Source organism: Periplaneta americana, chromosome 13, assembly GCF_040183065.1.
Source record: "Periplaneta americana isolate PAMFEO1 chromosome 13, P.americana_PAMFEO1_priV1, whole genome shotgun sequence".
NCBI classification, from domain to species: domain Eukaryota; kingdom Metazoa; phylum Arthropoda; class Insecta; order Blattodea; family Blattidae; genus Periplaneta; species Periplaneta americana.
The window spans coordinates 134801198-134820721 of record NC_091129.1 but is presented as its reverse complement, the minus strand read 5'-3'; the positions used below and the strand labels follow the sequence as shown (position 1 = coordinate 134820721).

At 35.9% G+C, this 19524-nt stretch overlaps 1 protein-coding gene across 1 annotated transcript in view; it reads right to left on the bottom strand.

Moving 5' to 3' along the window:
* Positions 1-2713: 2713 nt before the first annotated feature.
* Positions 2714-19524, bottom strand: part of LOC138712453 (maltase A1-like) — a 41631-nt gene continuing 24820 nt past the window's right edge. The window contains exons 7-10 of the mRNA XM_069844278.1: positions 15676-15931; positions 9102-9297; positions 5195-5338; positions 2714-2888 (exon numbers count right to left, since the gene is read on the bottom strand). Of these exons, the coding sequence (XP_069700379.1) occupies positions 2816-2888; positions 5195-5338; positions 9102-9297; positions 15676-15931 (669 nt within the window). The 3' untranslated portion in view covers positions 2714-2815. The remainder of the gene's footprint in view (positions 2889-5194; positions 5339-9101; positions 9298-15675; positions 15932-19524) is intronic.

Genomic DNA, 19524 nt, shown 5'->3' with positions numbered 1-19524 from the left:
CAACTAAATTTTTTATGATTCTGAGTACCTTGTCCCTTTAAATTATCCTACGAAAATAATAACTAAAAGTACTCCATACATATGCAGAAAATATCTATAGATTTATGCTCCAAATTGAAAACTCTTTTACATAAATTTTATGGCTTAAAGATGTCTGTGCGAATTAATCTGTAAACTTAAATTTATCCCAATGAATATGGACATAGGAAAAATATAAGACTTTTAAACTTTACTTTTCTGTAGGCTAAGTATGTAGCCTCAGAAACTGTATTTGTTTCTCTTTGCAAATAATTTGAAAGTGAGTCAGAATACCATAGGTATATTCTTATCAGGATTATGAAATCAGTTGTTAAAGATATTGTATCTCGCCTGATAAATGTCCACAATACACTTTTATTAGGAAAGGAGAAGAGAAGAATTCCAAAGTATAATAGGCCAATCTTGATTATTTGCCGTACAGATAACATGAGACCTTGAGTGATTTATTATAAACCACAAACAGCGTTAATATTGAAATTAATTAAAGTGGCTATTTTGATAAACAGAAAAATAAAATTAGAAGCGATTACAGTAAGTTATACAAACAACTATTTTACTTCAGAGTAGACGAAGTGATGATGAAATGACCTGGATTTAACGAATTTCAAAGACAATGATGATGAAGTGAAAATTACAGGAAGCTGGACAGAACTCGTTTCAGAGAAGAAATAAAAATTACTGGTATAAGTACATAACGATACAAAGGCAATAATGAAGTGATAATGAAATGAAAGTTACTGGAACCTCATTATAACTTGTACACGAACATCATTTTATTTTTACTTCAACTTTTATTGTACCTGAGTTTTTGAATGTACTTCACTCCCACCCCTTCTACTAACGAAGTTCCAACTGTCCTCCACACAGAACCAAGGCCTCAATACTGAGTTAGTGATTATAGTGCGTTTCAGAAATATGTTCGCGTTCTCCAGTGACGAAAACTTCCAATATTGAATCATATTTTCGCACAGGTACTATCGTCCGTTTGCCTACGTTGCATCCCGATTTCCCCCACCTGCTTCTGCTCGCTCCACTGTAAAGACTAGTGGCTGGGCTTTCTTAGCTCTTTTCTGAAAACATTAATTTCTGTTAGGAATTAATTGGACGTATACGTAATATTATGCAACTGTTTAAAATGACTTAAATAAAAGGGCCTCGTTAATTAATTAACTATCACGTGATTCCCCCCTTTCTACGATCCTGCGACATAACCACTTGGACGGACGGTAGATAGCATGTGTGAGTAATTTTATCTGTGCCGGTCGGGCAGACGTAAAGAATGAATTTACAGTACGTAAGATATTCTTTTATAGAGTAGGTACAGAATTATTTCAACATGAGTTACTAAGTATGAAGGACGAAACTGGTAATTGGAATTAGATGCAATAGTCTATAGTGCGATAACAGGCACAAAAGAACTGAAGCCTGTATCGAAATGAACGGCGACCATTTTCAAAAATATGTTTAAATATCCATATTATGATTATTTTTCATTTTAACTCATTCTCTATATCGTACGGTAATGTGCTGTAGACAGTATAATATACAATGCATAATGAATACGTGAGTAAAAACACTTATTGTTAATACTGTACTGTATATTGATTAAACAAAACCTAATGAAAATTATCACACTCAAAATCGCGATATTTCCTACTTTACGTAAATGGATAAACTACTTTTCTTCCCTCCTGTACCTAGTTTGTTTGTATTTTACGCCAGTATCATCGAACTCCAGTCGTGGAAGGAGGTAGCAAACGGTGTTTCCGGGTCTCAACCATTAATCCAAAGGTATAGCCAAGTTAATATTAAAAATGTTAGGAAAAATAAAATGATGTCCCTGTACTAAAGTAATGAAATGATGACGAGGAGACACGCGACATCAGGGAACTGTTGTCTCGTCCTGTACTGCTCAGTGACTGAATCACAACTGATGTGAAAGCCGACTCTGTAGAACTGATTGTAAACAAAAGACACACGATAACAGGGGACTGCAGAAGTCGCCATCAGCCCATTTTGTTTGCGTACCGTGGAGCGGGATATTTTAAATCGAATCGATCTTCAAACTTATTTTGCATCGAAGCGATACATTTCCGGACATGAGTTCCAAAACAAAACTTTATCTAATGTACTTATTCCCCTCTAAAACCCCTAGAAGTTTGTAATAGGAATTATGAAACACCCTGTATATTACGAGGTGTGGTATTGCTTGCCCAGAGACCCTGGTGATTCTGTAGAAATGGTGAAATTCGCGGGACTAAAGATGAATATAGATCCAAAACTGACACTTTTAAATATTTTTACATAGCTACTTCACCAGGAATGGAGAAAGTTTGACACGTACATCTCTCCTAATTTTTATTCCTTTGTTTTTATTCCTATAAGTGACACAGCTGAGTTTTATTTTGAGATAGTTTCAGGTTGAATTCTATTCAAATTATGTATTTTCCGCACTGACAACTCGTGCTCCTCTACAATGTTCAGAATATGAAACCAGATCAAAAAGAATACGTTACCTTACATAGATGGAATAGGTAATTCTTCCTGCAAGCTCTTCCACATGGGATTAAATTTGTAAAATTCAATTCCCTACTATAATTTCCAATGCTTTTTGTATCTACTAACTGGAAACCAGAGTGTAACTTCGTTCAAAACAAGACCAAGAACCAGGCGATACTAGTAGAGACATTGGTTTATTTATATAAGTAAAACTGACATTGCAGAAACTACAAACAGATTAGATAAAGTCGAGATTTATGTACAATCCTTCTGTTTCCTACAAAGTTCCAGTAGTAAACACGAAAGCTTCTTTCGGTGCAATTTCAAAATCAGTGGTAGAGTGTACATGCCTGCAAAAGAAACATGAAAGAAATGACTTAAACAAATGAGAGTGTAACATAAATAAAATTATTCTAAGTTGTAAAGAAAATTATTAACCTTTACTGAGGAATTGCATAAATTCCCTTTGACGCAGAAATCTGTGAAAAAAATTGTACACAATGCAATTTCCTTCACATTTGTAAGGAAATTATTTATCACGCCATCGAAATTACAAGGACTCTTGAGACGATGAGATTATATGCCGAAGTGCTTATTGGAAGTTAGTGTTGAGTTCGTATAGGATTATAGTTGTCCAATCAGAAATCATATTTCGTAATAATGTGTATGCTGGTGACATACCAAGAAGATGTGCTACAAAGAGGATTGTTTGAGCTCTGAAAAATAATTTAAACACTTTGGGCTATCTGCAAAGATAAAACTGAAATGATATATTTGAAAGGAAAAATGCCAATATATGCAAGTATGTAATAGAAGGCAATTATGGAGCAAGTTCCTACTTTAAAACTGCCTGAAATTCGAAATAACACGTCAGGGTGAAGTAGGTCTAGATATAGATGTAGAAATAAAAGGATTTAACTACATATATGAAGCTATTAAGAGAATATTAAAAAATAAAACTAGAAAGGACACGCAAAGTTATATAAAATCAAGGCAGTATGGCAGTACCAGCTGAATTAAATGAAAGAAATTCGACGGGATTCGAACCCACACTCGACTATAACCTCTGATCACGAGTGTAGTGCACCAACTTGAGCTGGGTCTGTGGCACTAAACATGTTAACCAGTGATGGTGTTTCCCTGTCAATCTTCTACCGACATACAAGAATTTTTGATAGGTATAAATTTTTCGTTTTGAAATATCCAACTTCCTGTGACGATATCCAGAAACATGAACATAAAAAGGAAATTTACTCGTGACCAGGACATTGTACCAAATTCAAATATAAAAATTTATAAATATATGATGAAAGAGTAATGGAACGGAGAAAAATTCTCTCCGGCGCCGGGACTTGAACCCGGGTTTTCAGCTCTACGTGCTGATGCTTTATCCACTAAGCCACTAATCTGAGACGATTCTAACCGGCGTCGGAGTTGTATCCGGTGTGGCTTAGTGGATAAAGCATCAGCACGTAGAGCTGAAAACCCGGGTTCAAGTCCCGGCGCCGGAGAGAATTTTTCTCCGTTCCATTACTCTTACATCGTATGATGACGCAGAATATCTGCATGGAAATATCATATGTACTTCGGTACATTAAAATAATATTTATAAATATATGCTTTGAAGAGAAGGAGAAATTCAAATATCTAGGAGCAAAAGTAACAAATATAAATGACACTCGGGAGGAAATTAAACGCAGAATAAATATGTTATTATTCGGTCGAAAAGCTTTTGTCATCCAGTCAGGTCTCAAAAACGCTGAAAGAATTTATAAAACAGTTATATTACCGGTTGTTCTGGTTGTGAAACTTGATCTCACTTTGAGAGAGGAACATAGGTTAAGGGTGTTTGAGAATAAGATGATCAGGAAAATATTTGGGGCTAAGAGGGATGAAGTTACAGGAGAATGGAAAAAGTTACACAACGCAGAGCTGCACGCATTGTTTTCATCACCTGACATAATGAGGAACATCAAATCCAAACGTTTGAGATGGGCAGGGCATGTAGGCCTAGCACGTATGGGCGAATTCAGAAATGCTGAGTGTTAGTTGGGAGGCCGGAGGGAAAAAGACCTTTAGGGAGGCCGAGACGTAGATTGGAGGATAATATAAAAATGGATTTGAGGGAAGTGGAATATGATGGTAGAGACTGGATTAATCTTGCTCAGGATAGAGACCGATGGCGGGCATATGTGAGGGCGGCAATGAACCTCCGAATTCTATAAAATCCATAAGTAACTACTGTAAGATAACAGGTCAGAAAAGACCACCTTCAAATAATTTGGTGCTCATATATTTGTAATGTAAAACCTAAAGTGACTCCTTGAATTACGTATGATAATATAGTGCGTTCGTAGCTCGGCCGCACCGTTATAACATAACCTAAATAATACAAACAAGTGTTAGAAAAGTTTTAATTAGGAATGATGAAATAAACAAGAAAACTTTTAATTAAGGGTGATGAAATAAAAAATAAACATGAATAATTTTAAAAGGAACAATTATTGAATGTACAATTTTCAAATTTGAATGTTTTAGTGGTCCGACCGAGCTACGAACGCAATATAGTGTTAAGAGATTTGATGATTTAAGGACTTACGCAATTGAAGGGAAGACTTTAAGTTAATTTTATGTTTATAATATCAATTCTACTTACCCTACCATGTGCTGTGATTGTATGTTAACAGCGTAAATTGTAACCGTATCTCCCAGCCAGTCGAAAGTATTTTTGAGGTTTACGGTTTCAGTTTCATCACCCAAATTCACCAAAACTATGTAAGAGTCTTCACCTTCAAGGAACCTGAAAATAGAAATGTGCTGACATTTGCCATATTCCGAATCTGAGTAATCTTCTACTAGTTAAGGTGAAATGACAATAATTGTGCCCATTGTAAATTCTAGTAAAGGGTGTGTGGATATGCTTCAGGGCTTCTACCTCGTTGTCTTGGTGTTACTGGCTGACGTTTCGACCGCTGTGTTGTGGCCATCTTCAGAGCAGTTGTTGGATAAGGAAATAGTCTGCCAGCTCTTATATGTATAGTAAAGGGTATTGATAGACATGTAATGAAACTCGTATTTTCCAGACAGAATAAGAAATATGATGATAGAGAACTCTCCACATTGCATTCAGATTAGCCATGAAAGAAGAGCAAGACGTTAAAGTGGGAACCAAGACATAATATAAAATCATGTATATTCAGGAGAAGAAATTACGCTGTACTTCGCAGCTTCACCCAGAAGTCAAGAGGGACACATCATATTTATGCACGTTAAAATATATTTAAACAAGTTTCAGTCTGACAAGCAAACATTCTGAAGGGGGCAGACAAAAAAGTTATTTTTTTCTTTCGCCATGTTAATAATGTCAAAAAAGTGCTTATACAAATTTTGGCCACTCGACCGCAATTACGAGGGCCGTAAAAAATTAAGTTTGCCAGGGGCCGTTGACAGAAAGAAAGCATAATTTCAATGGAAAAATTTATTGGAACATACACAGCAATTGTTGAGCTATTTTTCAACATACTCCCCACCGGAGCTAAGACATTTCGTCGCTAAAAAGACGGAAGTGGCGTAAGCGACAAATGTGTAATTTTACAGGAGAGCAGTTGAAAGAAAAGTGTATTTATATACGGACCTACAACTCAAAGTAATAAATTGACACGTCAAAGATAATACATTGATTCAGTTCGTTTATTGTTTCTCTTAATAAGGACTAATGGCAAACTCTAAAATTTTGATACCTTATAGGCCAAGAAGGCCTTAATTGGAGATACGTCTGTTCGAAAGATTTCACTCATAATAGGAAGGCACTTACGCCATGCACATGACTGATCGTATAATACTAATTTATGCTATTCTTTGAGTTGTGTTATTCTTTATTTATTTTTTGACTAATTTTATTTATTTTTTATTTTTATTATACATTATAATTATTTGAAAGTCTAGGAAATAAAGAGGATTATAAACTTATTTTAATAAAGCAAAATCAAGAATTTTTTTTAATTACATAAAATTAATGAATAATGTATTGATTTGTTTACAAACAATTTTAAGAAACACAAACAAGTATTGAAAATGTCCATGGGTTAATTAATAATAATAATTGTACCCTAGAATTAATGTGGGAGTTCCTTGTAGGAGTTTTATAAACAACATCTCTTATTACTGGTGTTGACTCTTTGCATAGCTGCTGCAAATAGTTGTACTTCTCAACCGAAATCTTTGGAGAGGTGACATTAAGAAGAGGCAGAGGAAGCTTCAAAATTTCAGAAATATTACGTGATTTCAGAGATAGCTGCTCATAATGTTCGTCCAAATGACTGGTTTTTACAAAAACGCAGTTAGGGTCGTCTTTGGTCACTCTGACTTCTCTGACTGTAGTCCAATCAATCTGTTTCTTTTTGTGCCAATTTCATACTCCAGACAGCTTAATAATGTTGAAATAGTTTGTTTGCTCGAATTTATAAATAAATGTTCATTGTTGGCATCACGTGGCAATCCATGGATTATAGGGAGCCTAGCAATACACTGCACACATAGACGTAACGACCAATTTTAAAAATGGTAATACCTAACGAAGAGACGTAAGCGACTTGCGAGTCTGATACGCCAGTTCGTCTGAAAAAGAATGAAAGAGCGATGGCGTTTACGACGATAACACGATGTCCACTGCCAAGTAACCATTAGAGATGGATGTACGCCAGTTCGTCAGAATACAGATATGGTCCAACGAAGTGTGCTGGCGAAGTATCTCCAAATTTTTGGTTTTGGCGCTTACGTCACTTCGTCAGATAAGCGACGATTTGTCATGTCATGGGATCGACAGAGAGGTGTTGGTTCCAATCCCAGGTGGCTGACTTCTACGACACAAATATACAAAAATTGATTCCATGGTATGACAAACGTACCAATTCCAGTGAAGGATATGTTGACAAATACCGCAACAATTGCTGTATCTGTTTCAATAAATCGTTCCATGCAATTATGCTTTTTTTTTGTACACGACTCCAGGGAAAATCATTCTCTGGACGGCTCGTAATTGCTGTCGTGTGGCCAAAATTTGATAAGCACTTCTTTTGACATTATTAACATGGTGAAAGAAAAAAAATTAACTTTTTTATCTGCTCCCATCAGAATGTTTGCTTGTTACAGTCAAATGCTTCATAGAAACTTAAAGAGTTCCTCTAAAACGATGAATGTTAGTAAAAGGACTTATTTAGATTTTTCAGATCTCTCCTCATGATCTATTTCCAGTTCCATCCAGCCTGTATAGCGGACGGGGAGATGATTACTTTCCAGCGCACGGGATTTTGTCGTTTTTAACCTCCTTTTCGTCCAACTTGAGACTTGAAAGGCCTAAGGGGAATTCAAGGAAAAACTACGTTAACAACATAATTATTAACACATTTCTCGATTCCACGATGAAAATGCAACAAAAAGGTTCCATATTCCGTTTCGACGAAGTTCTGTTACAGTTGTGAGAATTAATTTCTTCATAACAAACTTTAAAACCTTTATGATGAACGACACATTTTAATTAATGTTTTTTTGCAAATATGCCTCCAGTCACAGATGCAGTGATAATAGTGGAAAATTACGGATGTCTTAATAAATTCTAGCTATATCAAAACAGAGGTATCCAGATGGCCATATACATTTTCCAGTTACAAATTAATTACAGATGAAACGCTGGACCACCCAAAAGAGTTATAAAGTTGAATTTCAATGGCATGTGTATTCTTCCTGTATTTCCCAGTACAGTTAAATTTTTTGACAAATGTCCCACTTTCCCGGAAATATTTTGGGGACGCTAAAAGTTCCGTTTTTTTTTTTGTCATGATGTTCCTTCATTTGACGTTTTGGTTTGTAGCGTGCTGTGCAGTTACAGATGTGAATCAATGTGCTTATGGAAATGGTGTGAAATTTCCGCCCATTCAATAGTAAAACCATTAACTAAAAAAATGATTTATTTTGTAGGGATTTGTCTGGCAATTCCTGGATCTAATGCTTTTTTCCTGGTGAGTTATTTATGGTAAAATAAATAAAATAACGAAAATTGAAACTATGAAGACCTTTCTAATTATCAAACACACTTTAGTGAGATATCATATGCTGAATTTTATGATAAAATGCCAGCAGAAACTTAAATTTCTAGATCAGATAGGCCTACATAAATAAAAAAAGTAAAGTAGTAAAATATCATTTACCTCTGTAGAATAGACAAATAAAGTAATTTGAATACACAATACAAAATATGTATTTATTAATTAATTACGTATTATTGACAAGGATTTTTTAAATTTTGTTGATCAGTCCCCCTCTTTTTTGTTTTGGAAAAGTCCAGGGTTTTCTTTAAACTTTACAAATTGTCCCCTTGCCTTATAAAAAAAAATATTACGGTACCTATAATACACATTATTAATTTGTATGAATATCATTATTTGTGGAACCGGAGCCTCCATAAGTACCTGAATCTTGCTAGAGATGATAGCAATGGTAACATATTTTTAAACTTAAGTCTAATCACTCTATGAAGTTACTGCAATAAAGTTTCTCAAGTTTACCTGGCGAAAGTAAGGACCTTCTCAGACAAGGCATCGACCTGGGTGCCTCCTTGTCGAATAGTTGGCGTCTTCCGCAGCTCTATCAACTGTTTGTACACTTTATAGTGACTCTTCTCTGCAGATTTTTCAGCTGCCAAATTCAATTCCTTGTAATTTGGATTCACTGGCAGCCATGTTGAGGCATTGGTGGAGAATCCTATGTAAGAAAAATTTATTGTAATTTGTTTTTACAAAGGGAATAAAAGTGGTATTGTGATTTTGTACCTCGCAAGGTTTAACTTGTTACTTGGATTAAAGTTATTTCCCCTGAACTTGATATTTAAGACAAAGACTTCTTTCTTAAATGTGAGTAGGCTATAGATAATACTAAATATTCTGTTTCAGGACTTTAATATCGTTCAAAGATTACCTAAGCAATTACTTGATTCCGGAATTCGCTGCTTGCTAGCATCAGCGACTCGGAGAGTGACAATTACGCGCAAGCCAAAATTTTACCTGCCAGAAACTCATTAACTGCGCGCGGCGGTCAGTTGGGTTATCAGTGGGTATATACAGGGACATCATTTTATTTTTACTTGCATTTTTATTGTACCTGTATTTCCGAATGTACTTCACTCCCACCCCTTCACTAATGTCCTTGCTCCCGTCAGACACACAAACTTACGGCCGCTGTTGCATTCGAAGTCTTCAAGCAGTGAAGTAAACACTGCAGTGTATAGTGTGTTTCATAAATATGGTTGCGTTTTCTATAGACGAAAGAACCTGTGTTAATAATATCGTACTAAAAATTATATTCAAGAAACGATAAATTCAATTTCAGAGAATATGCTTCAAAATGTTTATAATAATATGCGTACTGAATTGAAGCCTGCATTGTAATGAACGGCAACCATTTTCAGCAACTTGTTTAAAAATTCAGATTAGCTTATTTTCAATTGAGGTGGCTAGAAGCAAAGTAATGCTAGTGACATTTGTAATAACATGAGTTAAGTGCATCCAGTGTAAGCTAAAATATCTAAAATTTTAGTGGCAAAGGGATATTTTAATCGCATCACATATTAAAATTTAAATAAAAATTTCACCGATTTTACGAAAGCTTAAATATTTAAACCCCATTTTCTCAAAAGTAACTTAAGTGCACTTACAGCCCTTTACTTATGACCCCCTCAATTTAAATGCACTCTCTATATTGTATGTTAACACTAATAATTAATATGCTAAATAAAGTAGACATTACATAACGAACATATCCGCCTGAAAAGTTGAATTTTGTAAAAAAAAATGCTACTACTCTACTGTATTTTGATAAATTCCGTAAAAGTGATCATCAAACTGAAAATCGTAATATCGTATTTCCCTACAACATAAATGGATACACTACTTTTCTCTCCTCCTATACCTAGTAAAATGATTTGTTCACATATTGCACTAGTAACATCAAACTCCTGTAATGGAAGGGGGCAACAGTGTTTCCGAGTATAGCCAGGTTAATGTTAAAAATGTTGGTAAAAATAAAGTGATGTCCCTGTATGAACTACGAGCTGCATACTCAAACTGGGTACTTGTCAAAAAATTATTTCTTATTACAATAATAAGGCACGCTTTAAAAAAATGTAATTTGTAATTAACTAATATTTCCTTGTCTGTATTGAGAAATGAGTTGTATATATTTTGTGCGCTTTTCATAAGCAGGATTAAGTTTGGCACCGTCGCTATCAGTAATTTTGATGTATGTGCTAGTCTGTATCAGGATAATGGTATCGTTTGTTTATATTATATTTTATGTTACAATTATTAGGAAAATAAATAAATATAAAATATAAACAAAAGTATATAGTGTGTGTGGATGTGCACTGTTAAAATTCAAGCCGAAAGCCCTATGAAAAGCCTCAACAAGCATTTGTGGTTCTTTCTGATGTTATTGTATATGAAGCCCAAATTTCGGGAGGAAATGTTTTGTCTGGCTCTATGAAATTAGAAGGTACGTTTTCAGCAAAGTCAGCTACAATTGGACTTGTGGGAATTATACTCATTAAATTCTCAACAAAAGCATCACCTAATTGCAGGGGACAAAGAAACGTTAGGCCGAATACCCAGTGGAACCATTATATTACTTCGTTTATTATTATTATTATTATTATTATTATTATTATTATTATTATTATTATTATTATTATTATTATTATTATTATTATTATTATTATTATATTTTTTATAAAATTGTATATAAAAATTGTTTAGTCCACTAACGCGTGCCTTTGATGTGTTTACAGTGTAGCCTTTCGCGAGCAAATTTGCCGCGAGCAGTTGATGAGATTTTGGTCTTTTCGCACGTAATCGATAACCACCCTAGGGACTGTCGAAATAAAATTGAATTCAAACATAAACTTATTAGGCATTTGGTCAGTAATTGAGATTCGTTCAGACATGACTTCTTTTAAACAGTTATTTTATTGCAGTATAACATATTTCAATCTCCGGTAATTCATCACTATAGGCCATAATATTATTCTAAGTCTAATTTATACTTCAATAAAAAAAAATGTTTGTGCGAGATCGTGCGTATTTGCTTGGTTTCCGCACAAAACCAATCCGCAGAAAGTCTAAAATTCCACATTCAGTATTCCCAACCTAACACACATAACAATTTCCCTCTTCTTACCGCTTAAGTGACATATTGATTTTACTGCTTTAGGCTTTTAACATATTATTTTTAGTTCAATATAGTAATAATTATAAATTGGAAACTTACCACTGCAATTTCAACTAAATTGCACTGTTAATTATTGTTTTTAAATATTTTAAAAAATTAAGTAAACTCTACAACTCCACTAAAGTTACTGCATTCCTGATGCAAGTAACAATAAGGAAGCCGTGAAAAAATCAACAAGAATCCAGACTCATCATACTGTAGACTGGGGGAAAAAAAGACAGACGTATATCACGGCCTGCTGGAGTATAGTAAACACAGAAAACATTTTAAAATAACAATGTTGAAGATAGATATTTTTGTTTTGCAAATTTGCCGTCATTGAACAGAAACCAAGATGGAGATTTCATTGCAACTAATTAGAAATTCCTCTTTCAGGTATGTAATAAACGATCTTCGCACAAAATAATGTACGATACACGAGCGATATGTTTTCTTTCAATTCTCGATAATTAAAAAAGCCCAACTACGTTTCGCTTTTTCAAACTTTTCCTCGAACATGAAAACTTCAACATACCGCTCTTGTAACGCATATTACTATTATTTGTTCTTTTGTACTGACCCAGAAACAAAATTTGGGCCACCTGAATTTTCCCCAAGTTCCAGTTATAACATGCTGCGCATGCTCAGTTCTTACTGAGCATACGCAGTCTGTTATAACCAAAGCTCGGAACTTGGGGACTTGTGTCGTGTGCTTGAGTAAGGTTACAGGTACAACGTACACAAAGCTCACGCTGCAAGTGCTCAGGGACAGTCGCGTGTACTAAGAAAGTGGCCACATCGAATGACAGGAAGACGAACGACGAAACTGTGTCATGTCGAAGCCAATGACATTCAGGGAATTATAGGTAAACGGTCTGTTTCAGGAATTAGAAAATATGTGTTATTCGAATGGGTATTATAGAAGTTAGAAATACATTTTTTTTTATTTTAGGCACAGAATTTCGTGGAGGAATTCGGAGGAGATACATTACTTTCTTCGAATGGTGAGTTTATATTTTGTAAGTTGTGTCACACACGAACAGAGACTGGAAACGGGCATTCATTGAAAGACATTGCAGTCCCTTAAATTGGTGGAAAATTTGTCCATAGCCATGGATGAAGTCGTAGTGGAACCTTCCCTAGTAGTGACAAACAGATTGAAAATTATTTTCGAGAAAAATGTAGGATATACTTATCTTTCTCAGATACGAAATCAGCTAGCAACTGCTGAAAATCGAACAGAAAACAGTGACAGTGAAAACATTCAGTATGTTAAGTTTTCTCCCGTCAATTTACGTGACGTGGAAGTAAGTTTCCTCGTTTGAAATCATATTTAACTAACAGGCGAAGAAGTTATGGGTTCGAAAATCTTCGAATGTACGTAGTCATACACTGTAATAAAATGTACAGGGAGAACAGTAAATTTGATATATTTCTCATATTTATTTTTATTATATATATGCTATAAAATTACGTGTTTCAACCTACCATAATACTATCAATATGTTGTTCCAGCCATAAACCAATTTTATAACGGACCTGACAGTACTTCCGTGCTGGAAGCGGAAGTTTGTTGACATTGAAGTCGGGTCGCTTAGCCACGTGCAAAGACACAAGTCCCCAAGTTCCGAGCTTTGGTTATAACTGGAACTTGGAAAATTCAGGTAGACCAAATTTTGTTTCTGAGTCTGTAGGCCCTACAATAAATTATCTGCCTTATATTAATCAAGCAATCTTTTAGTTTGATTTTTATTGTAATTGTACATTTAACAGAGAATACATTTAATAAAGAGAATGAAGTAAGTTGCCTTCGTAAATGTGTGTTATGCTCTATTTGTTTTAATTACCTGATTATACCGAGCAATGTTTCAATTCAAGCACAGCAGTGCTCTGTACTGCTCTGAGTTGATGTAAACAAAACGACTTGTATAATACGAGATGTAGTTAACTTCATAGGTTCGGTGTTTGATCTTCCATCCCTACCTACATAATAAATTGTCTCATTTGTATGATTGTGATTTCTTACAATTCTTTGCTTACTGTAACACTTCCTATACCTCTGCCTGAACGCTGTATAGTCGTACAGTATTGTATGCAGTACCTTAAGGTACGATCACACGTCGCTACTTTTGCAGCGCTGCAGTACAAAAAACTGCGCAACTCTCGTACTGCGACGTGTGAACAACGGTGCAACCCGAAAAGTAGCGGCTGCCGAACCTGCTGCCCGCTACTTTTCCATGCTGCGCGCAGCTTATAAGTAGCGAGTGTGAACAGGGCTCTCAGGGTTGCAGCCGCAGCATTTTTGAAATCGGTTTTGTTGAAACTTTTGCTGCGGTTGCGACCAGTGTTGCCACCCAAATGTGCCAATGATACTTTTATTGTTTGGATGTATTTTAATGTTAGAAGTGATGAAAATAAATTATTTTTAACAGTTATTAAGTGCACAACACAGTCTGAGCATATTTGCTGACGATATAATTCGTTTAATTTTCCGTAGCGTAGTTTCAAACAGGAGGGTTACCAACATTGATTCCTACGTGAATATGCTGTTGGTTATCATTTAAGTATATAGGCGTTTTTAAAAGCTTTATAGTAAAAATAATGCCAATTTCTGAATACTAGTTAGGACAGAAAAGCAAATAATAGATAAGTAAGCTTTCGCATGAGTTTCTTAATAATGCGAACATAACCACAAAATGTATATTGAGAAGTCAACACGGAGATGGAAAACTGTAGCATGACTGCGGCTGCAAAAGTAGCGCCTTGTGTGTGAACAGGCTCGCAACCTCCAGTTGCAACTTTTGCTGCACTCGGGTTGCGCAGCACGAAAAATAGCGTGCACCGCGCTACTTTTGGCTTACGTGTGAACACGACACGCAACTTTTGCAGCTGCAGTACAAAAGTTGCGCAGCAAAAGTAGCGACGTGTGACCGTACCTTTACAGAGGAGCATGCGGTATTCCAGCAACTTCAAAATCGCAAGTTGCCGTGCTGATTTTGTGACACCACTGCTGTAGGCTTACATTTTTCTGTCTTGGATATTTGATATTTTGTAAGTTCTTACGCCATTCAGTGACATGACATCTTATGAAATGACGCGGTCCGTTTTTCTGTTCAATTATGTTCTTTTCTTATCGGTTTTAAGTTAAGTCAGACTTCTGCGGCCTCGGTTTCCTCTCTATTAGGACGATGTGAATGGGCGACTTCTCGTCAACTAACGCGGTCATAACCAGTGTTGCCAACTGGACGGAAATTTCGTCAAAACTGACGGAATTTCAACGTAGAGGACGGAAAAAAAATGATTTTGACGGGTGACGGATTTTCTGGCGGAAATTACGATTAACATCGTCTTTTGACATTTTTAGCTGCTGTCATTTTTAATTTTTTAATTTTTGGAAGATTTTACTTTTTATTTGAATAGCCCTGCCTGTTCCGTACTATGTTTAAGAATCCGCTGTTTCAGATTTCGTCGTAATCAAGTTAGATTTTGACGAATTATTATTTTGTATGTATGTATGTATGTATGTATGTATGTATGTATGTATGTATGTATGTATGTATGTATGTATGTGTATGTATTTATTCACACTGCAATGGGTATATACCCGGTGGCAGTGGTAACTAATTACACTCAATAATCAGGATTGATAAGTAAATTGTGTTAAAATTTACTTTGTATTTATTTATTTATGAATTTATTTACTTGGTATATTTTAATTTTGACGGATTCTGACGGATTTGCAGGTGTTATACTGACGGAAATACAATTTATGTGTTGGCAACACTGGTCATAACAGCTGCACAGCGTTCAATTCTCGTGTTTTAACTGTTGCGGTCAACTCCTCAGTTTCTACCCAGTTTGAACTTGAGTATGAACTCTGACCTGCGCTCGTGGTGTCGTCCCACTGGAACGGGGTCCTCTCGAGGTCACGAGTTCGCTCCAGGTAGTGCTCGGGTCCAGCATTAATGCCCTGTGGATCCCTGCACTGGTCCCAGGTGATGTACGTATTCTCCATACCGATCTCTTCGCCGTCGTACGTGACCCCGATGCCTGGCAGAAGCTGTCCCAAGAAGTTCATTCCATCGACAAGCTCCGGGCCGTAACGCGAGGCTACTCGGTGTTGGTCATGGTTTCCGAGCTGCAAAACAAACATCACACACCATTATTCTTCAAATAAAATCGGAATATGTATTATATGTCTTACTCGTGTTAAATTCTATCATACCTGGTTAACATGTTTCGGTCTGTTATTGACCTTCTTCAGAACTGGCTATTGCTGGTCTTGGCGCCTTTTGTTTTATTTTCTGTGGGGGTGTGTTTGTGTAGTGTAATGTGGAGTGAAAGAGTGTGTGAGTTTTGAAATTGAGTTGTGTGTTCATAATTTCATTTGGATGTGTTTTGTGTGTCTGTATATTTCGTATTGTTCTAGTGTGTTTAGTTTCTGGCTTTTTGGTTGGATGTGTAAAATTTCCATGTCTGTGTTGATGTCTCTGTAGGTGTGGTTAGTATTTGTGACGTGTTCTGCATATGTGGAAGTGTTTTGTAATTTTATTATGGCTGTGATGTGTTCTTTGTAACGTGTTTGAAATGATCTACATGTCTGTCCTATGTAGAAGTTGTTGCTGGTGTTACAGTTGAGTTTGAAATTACAAACCACTTCACATATGCAGAACACATCACAAACGCTAACCACACCTACAGAGACATCAACACAGACATGGAAATTCTACACATCTAACCAAAAATCCAGAAACTAAACACACTAGAACAATACGAAATAAACAGACACAAAAACACATTCAAATGGAATTTTCAATACACAACTCCATTTCAGAACACACACACTCTTTGACTCCATATTACACTACATAAACACACCATCACAGGAAATAAAACAAAAGGCGCCAAGATCAGCAACAGCCAGTTCTGAAGAAGGTCAATAACAGACCGAAACATGTTCACCAGTACGATAGAATTTAACACAAGAGAGACATATAATACATATTCCGAAGTGATATAGTGTTAAAAGTTGTGTAATCAAGATGTTTAAAATCGGTGCTAAAATGTCTTTGAGCAACCTGGGCTGAGGGAGATTTCGTTGTCCGAACTGATAATGGGCACGTTTCTTCAAATTATTTTGTATCGGCTGCAATTTTCATTACTCCACGGTTCCTTGATTACTATAATTATTTCATCGTCTCATGTGTTCGATCTTGTTGTTACTTACGATGGTGTCCGCCTGGAAGAAGAAGAAGGAAAGGAAGACCTCGAAATTCATGGTTACAAGAGATCAGAACAGAGATGAGAGATTGTAGACTGAACGACATGGATTGGATAGATAGAGAAGAGTGTAGAACAAGAATAAGACTTTAGGCATAGAAAGATGTGTAAACATGACAAATCTGTATATAAATAAAAAATTATAGTTATTATTATTATTATTATTATTATTATTATTATTATTATTATTATTTCTATTATAGTGGTCCTCCAGCTTGGGGGTTGGGCGAAGGGTTAACAACCCATCACCGTAAAAAAAAAAACAGCTTGTTACGAATCCCTACAATAAGTTACACAACACAGAACTGCACGCATTGTATTCTTCATCTGAGATAATTAGGAACATTAAATCCAGACATTTGAGACGGGCAGGGCATGTAGCACGTATGGGCGAATCCAGAAATGCATATAGAGAGTTAGTTGGAAGGCCAGAGGGAAAAAACCTTTTGGGAGGCCGAGACGTAGATGGGAGGATAATATTAAAATGGATTTGAGGGAGGTGGGATATGATGATAGAGAGTGGATTAATCTTGCACAGGATAGGGACCGATGGCGGGCTTATGTGAGGGCGGCAATGAACCTTCGGGTTCCTTAAAAGCCATTTGTAAGTAAGTTGTATTATAATTATTGAATTGCAAAAACTTCCATTAACTAAAATTGTTCAGTAAAGCGTTTTCTAAATTTATTGTAGGTATGATTTTGGTTCTGTAACTTTCTTAATTAATGTTTTATCAGCCAACTTCCGAAAACAGAAAGCAAACTTTAATCCAAGTTAACAGAATTTGGAGTAAGTTACCTTTGAAAAAATATCTTTGTATTTCAAGTTTAAATAGCTAGCAAATAAAATTGGAATTTGAATGTAATTTACAACGTGTCGTCGCCATTCACTTATACGGAAATGCTACATTTACAAAAAATTAGGTTATTTCATTGTTTATTATTATTATTATTATTATTATTATTATTATTATTATTATTATTATTTTACGTAAATAACCAATTACTTGTTGACGGCCAGATATCTAACGAAGAAACGTATTCCCAAGTACATTTCCATGTTTCAGACTACGCTGCAAGATTACCCAGATCTAATCTGAGAGAAAAGTGTAACAATATTGAACTGTTATGTCGGTTATAACTTATTTAGGGATAGATTTAGGGATAGATTTATAGAATTTCTGTGACTATAGCATGGCAAGTTAGCTCGCTCGAAATACACAGTTAAATTGCTAATGGAACTATAATAGTACGTTAAATGGCGTCCACACGTGTGGAATAACGGTTAGCGCGTCTGGCCGCGAAACCAGGTGGCCCGGGTTCGAATTCCGCTCGGGACAAGTTACCTGGTTGAGGTTTTTTCCGGGGTTTTCCCCTCAACCCAATTTGAGCAAGTGCTGGGTAACTTTCGGTGTCGGACCCCGGACTCATTTCACCGGCATTATCACCTTCATCTCATTCAGACGCTAAATAACCTAGATGTTGATAAAGCGTCGTAAAATAACCTACTTAAATAAAAAAAAAGTTAAATGGCACGCATCTAAGTTCATTTTCTTTTGTACCGAAGCGTAATTGGTTAGTATTGTTGGTATTGCTTTCCATAAATGTTTTGAGTTTCCAAATTGTGGCGTTTATATTTTTCGGTAAAGGATCAATCACTGGTATTAGCCATGATCTCAGGGAGACTCTTTTTTATACTCTAACCCAGAGTTTCTCAAACTATGGTCCGAGGACCACTTGTGGTCCTCGAGATCTGCCCTTGTGGTCCTTCAAAAAAGACAGAAGAAAAAAATAAAATTCGAATGAATTGCATATCACAATGTAGCTGAAAATCTCAGAGTTTGGAAATGACACATGGCAATCGTCTTTCACTTTTTCTCCCGGTACAGACATTTTATGAAATTTATTATCCTACCCGTCTATCGACTTCTCACTCTTCTCTCAGCAACAAAAGAGGGATTTAAAACACTATGAACGTGGTGTTTCTCGACATCTTTTCCCTGCACATCTGGTGCCGCGCTGTAACCCAGGTAGGAACCACCCGAATTCATAACAGAGGACCAAAGTGCCCAATCTTAATTCAATTTTAAAATATAAGTATACTGGTATTAAAATATGCTACGAAAATGATAAATTTGCTTTCGAAGGGAATAAGAGTAAGGTGGTCCGCGGAACTGTTCTGACTTAAAAAGTGGTCTCCACTTCAAAAAAGTTTGAGAAACACTGCTCTAACCCATGTCACAGACTTCAAACGTAAATGGCAAACTTGGTTGCGCTGTTCTCCTTTCCGCTTGTGGTGGGACGGCAGGGAATGTGGCGGTCGTCGATGTATCTACTCTTGGTGAAAGTTGAAGATCTTCTCCTCTCCCTCCCTAAAGTCGTTGCATGAAACTTTTGGTCTTATCATCCAGATTTTCCCAAGTCCTCTCAATCGGATCGTTACAAAGTTAAACA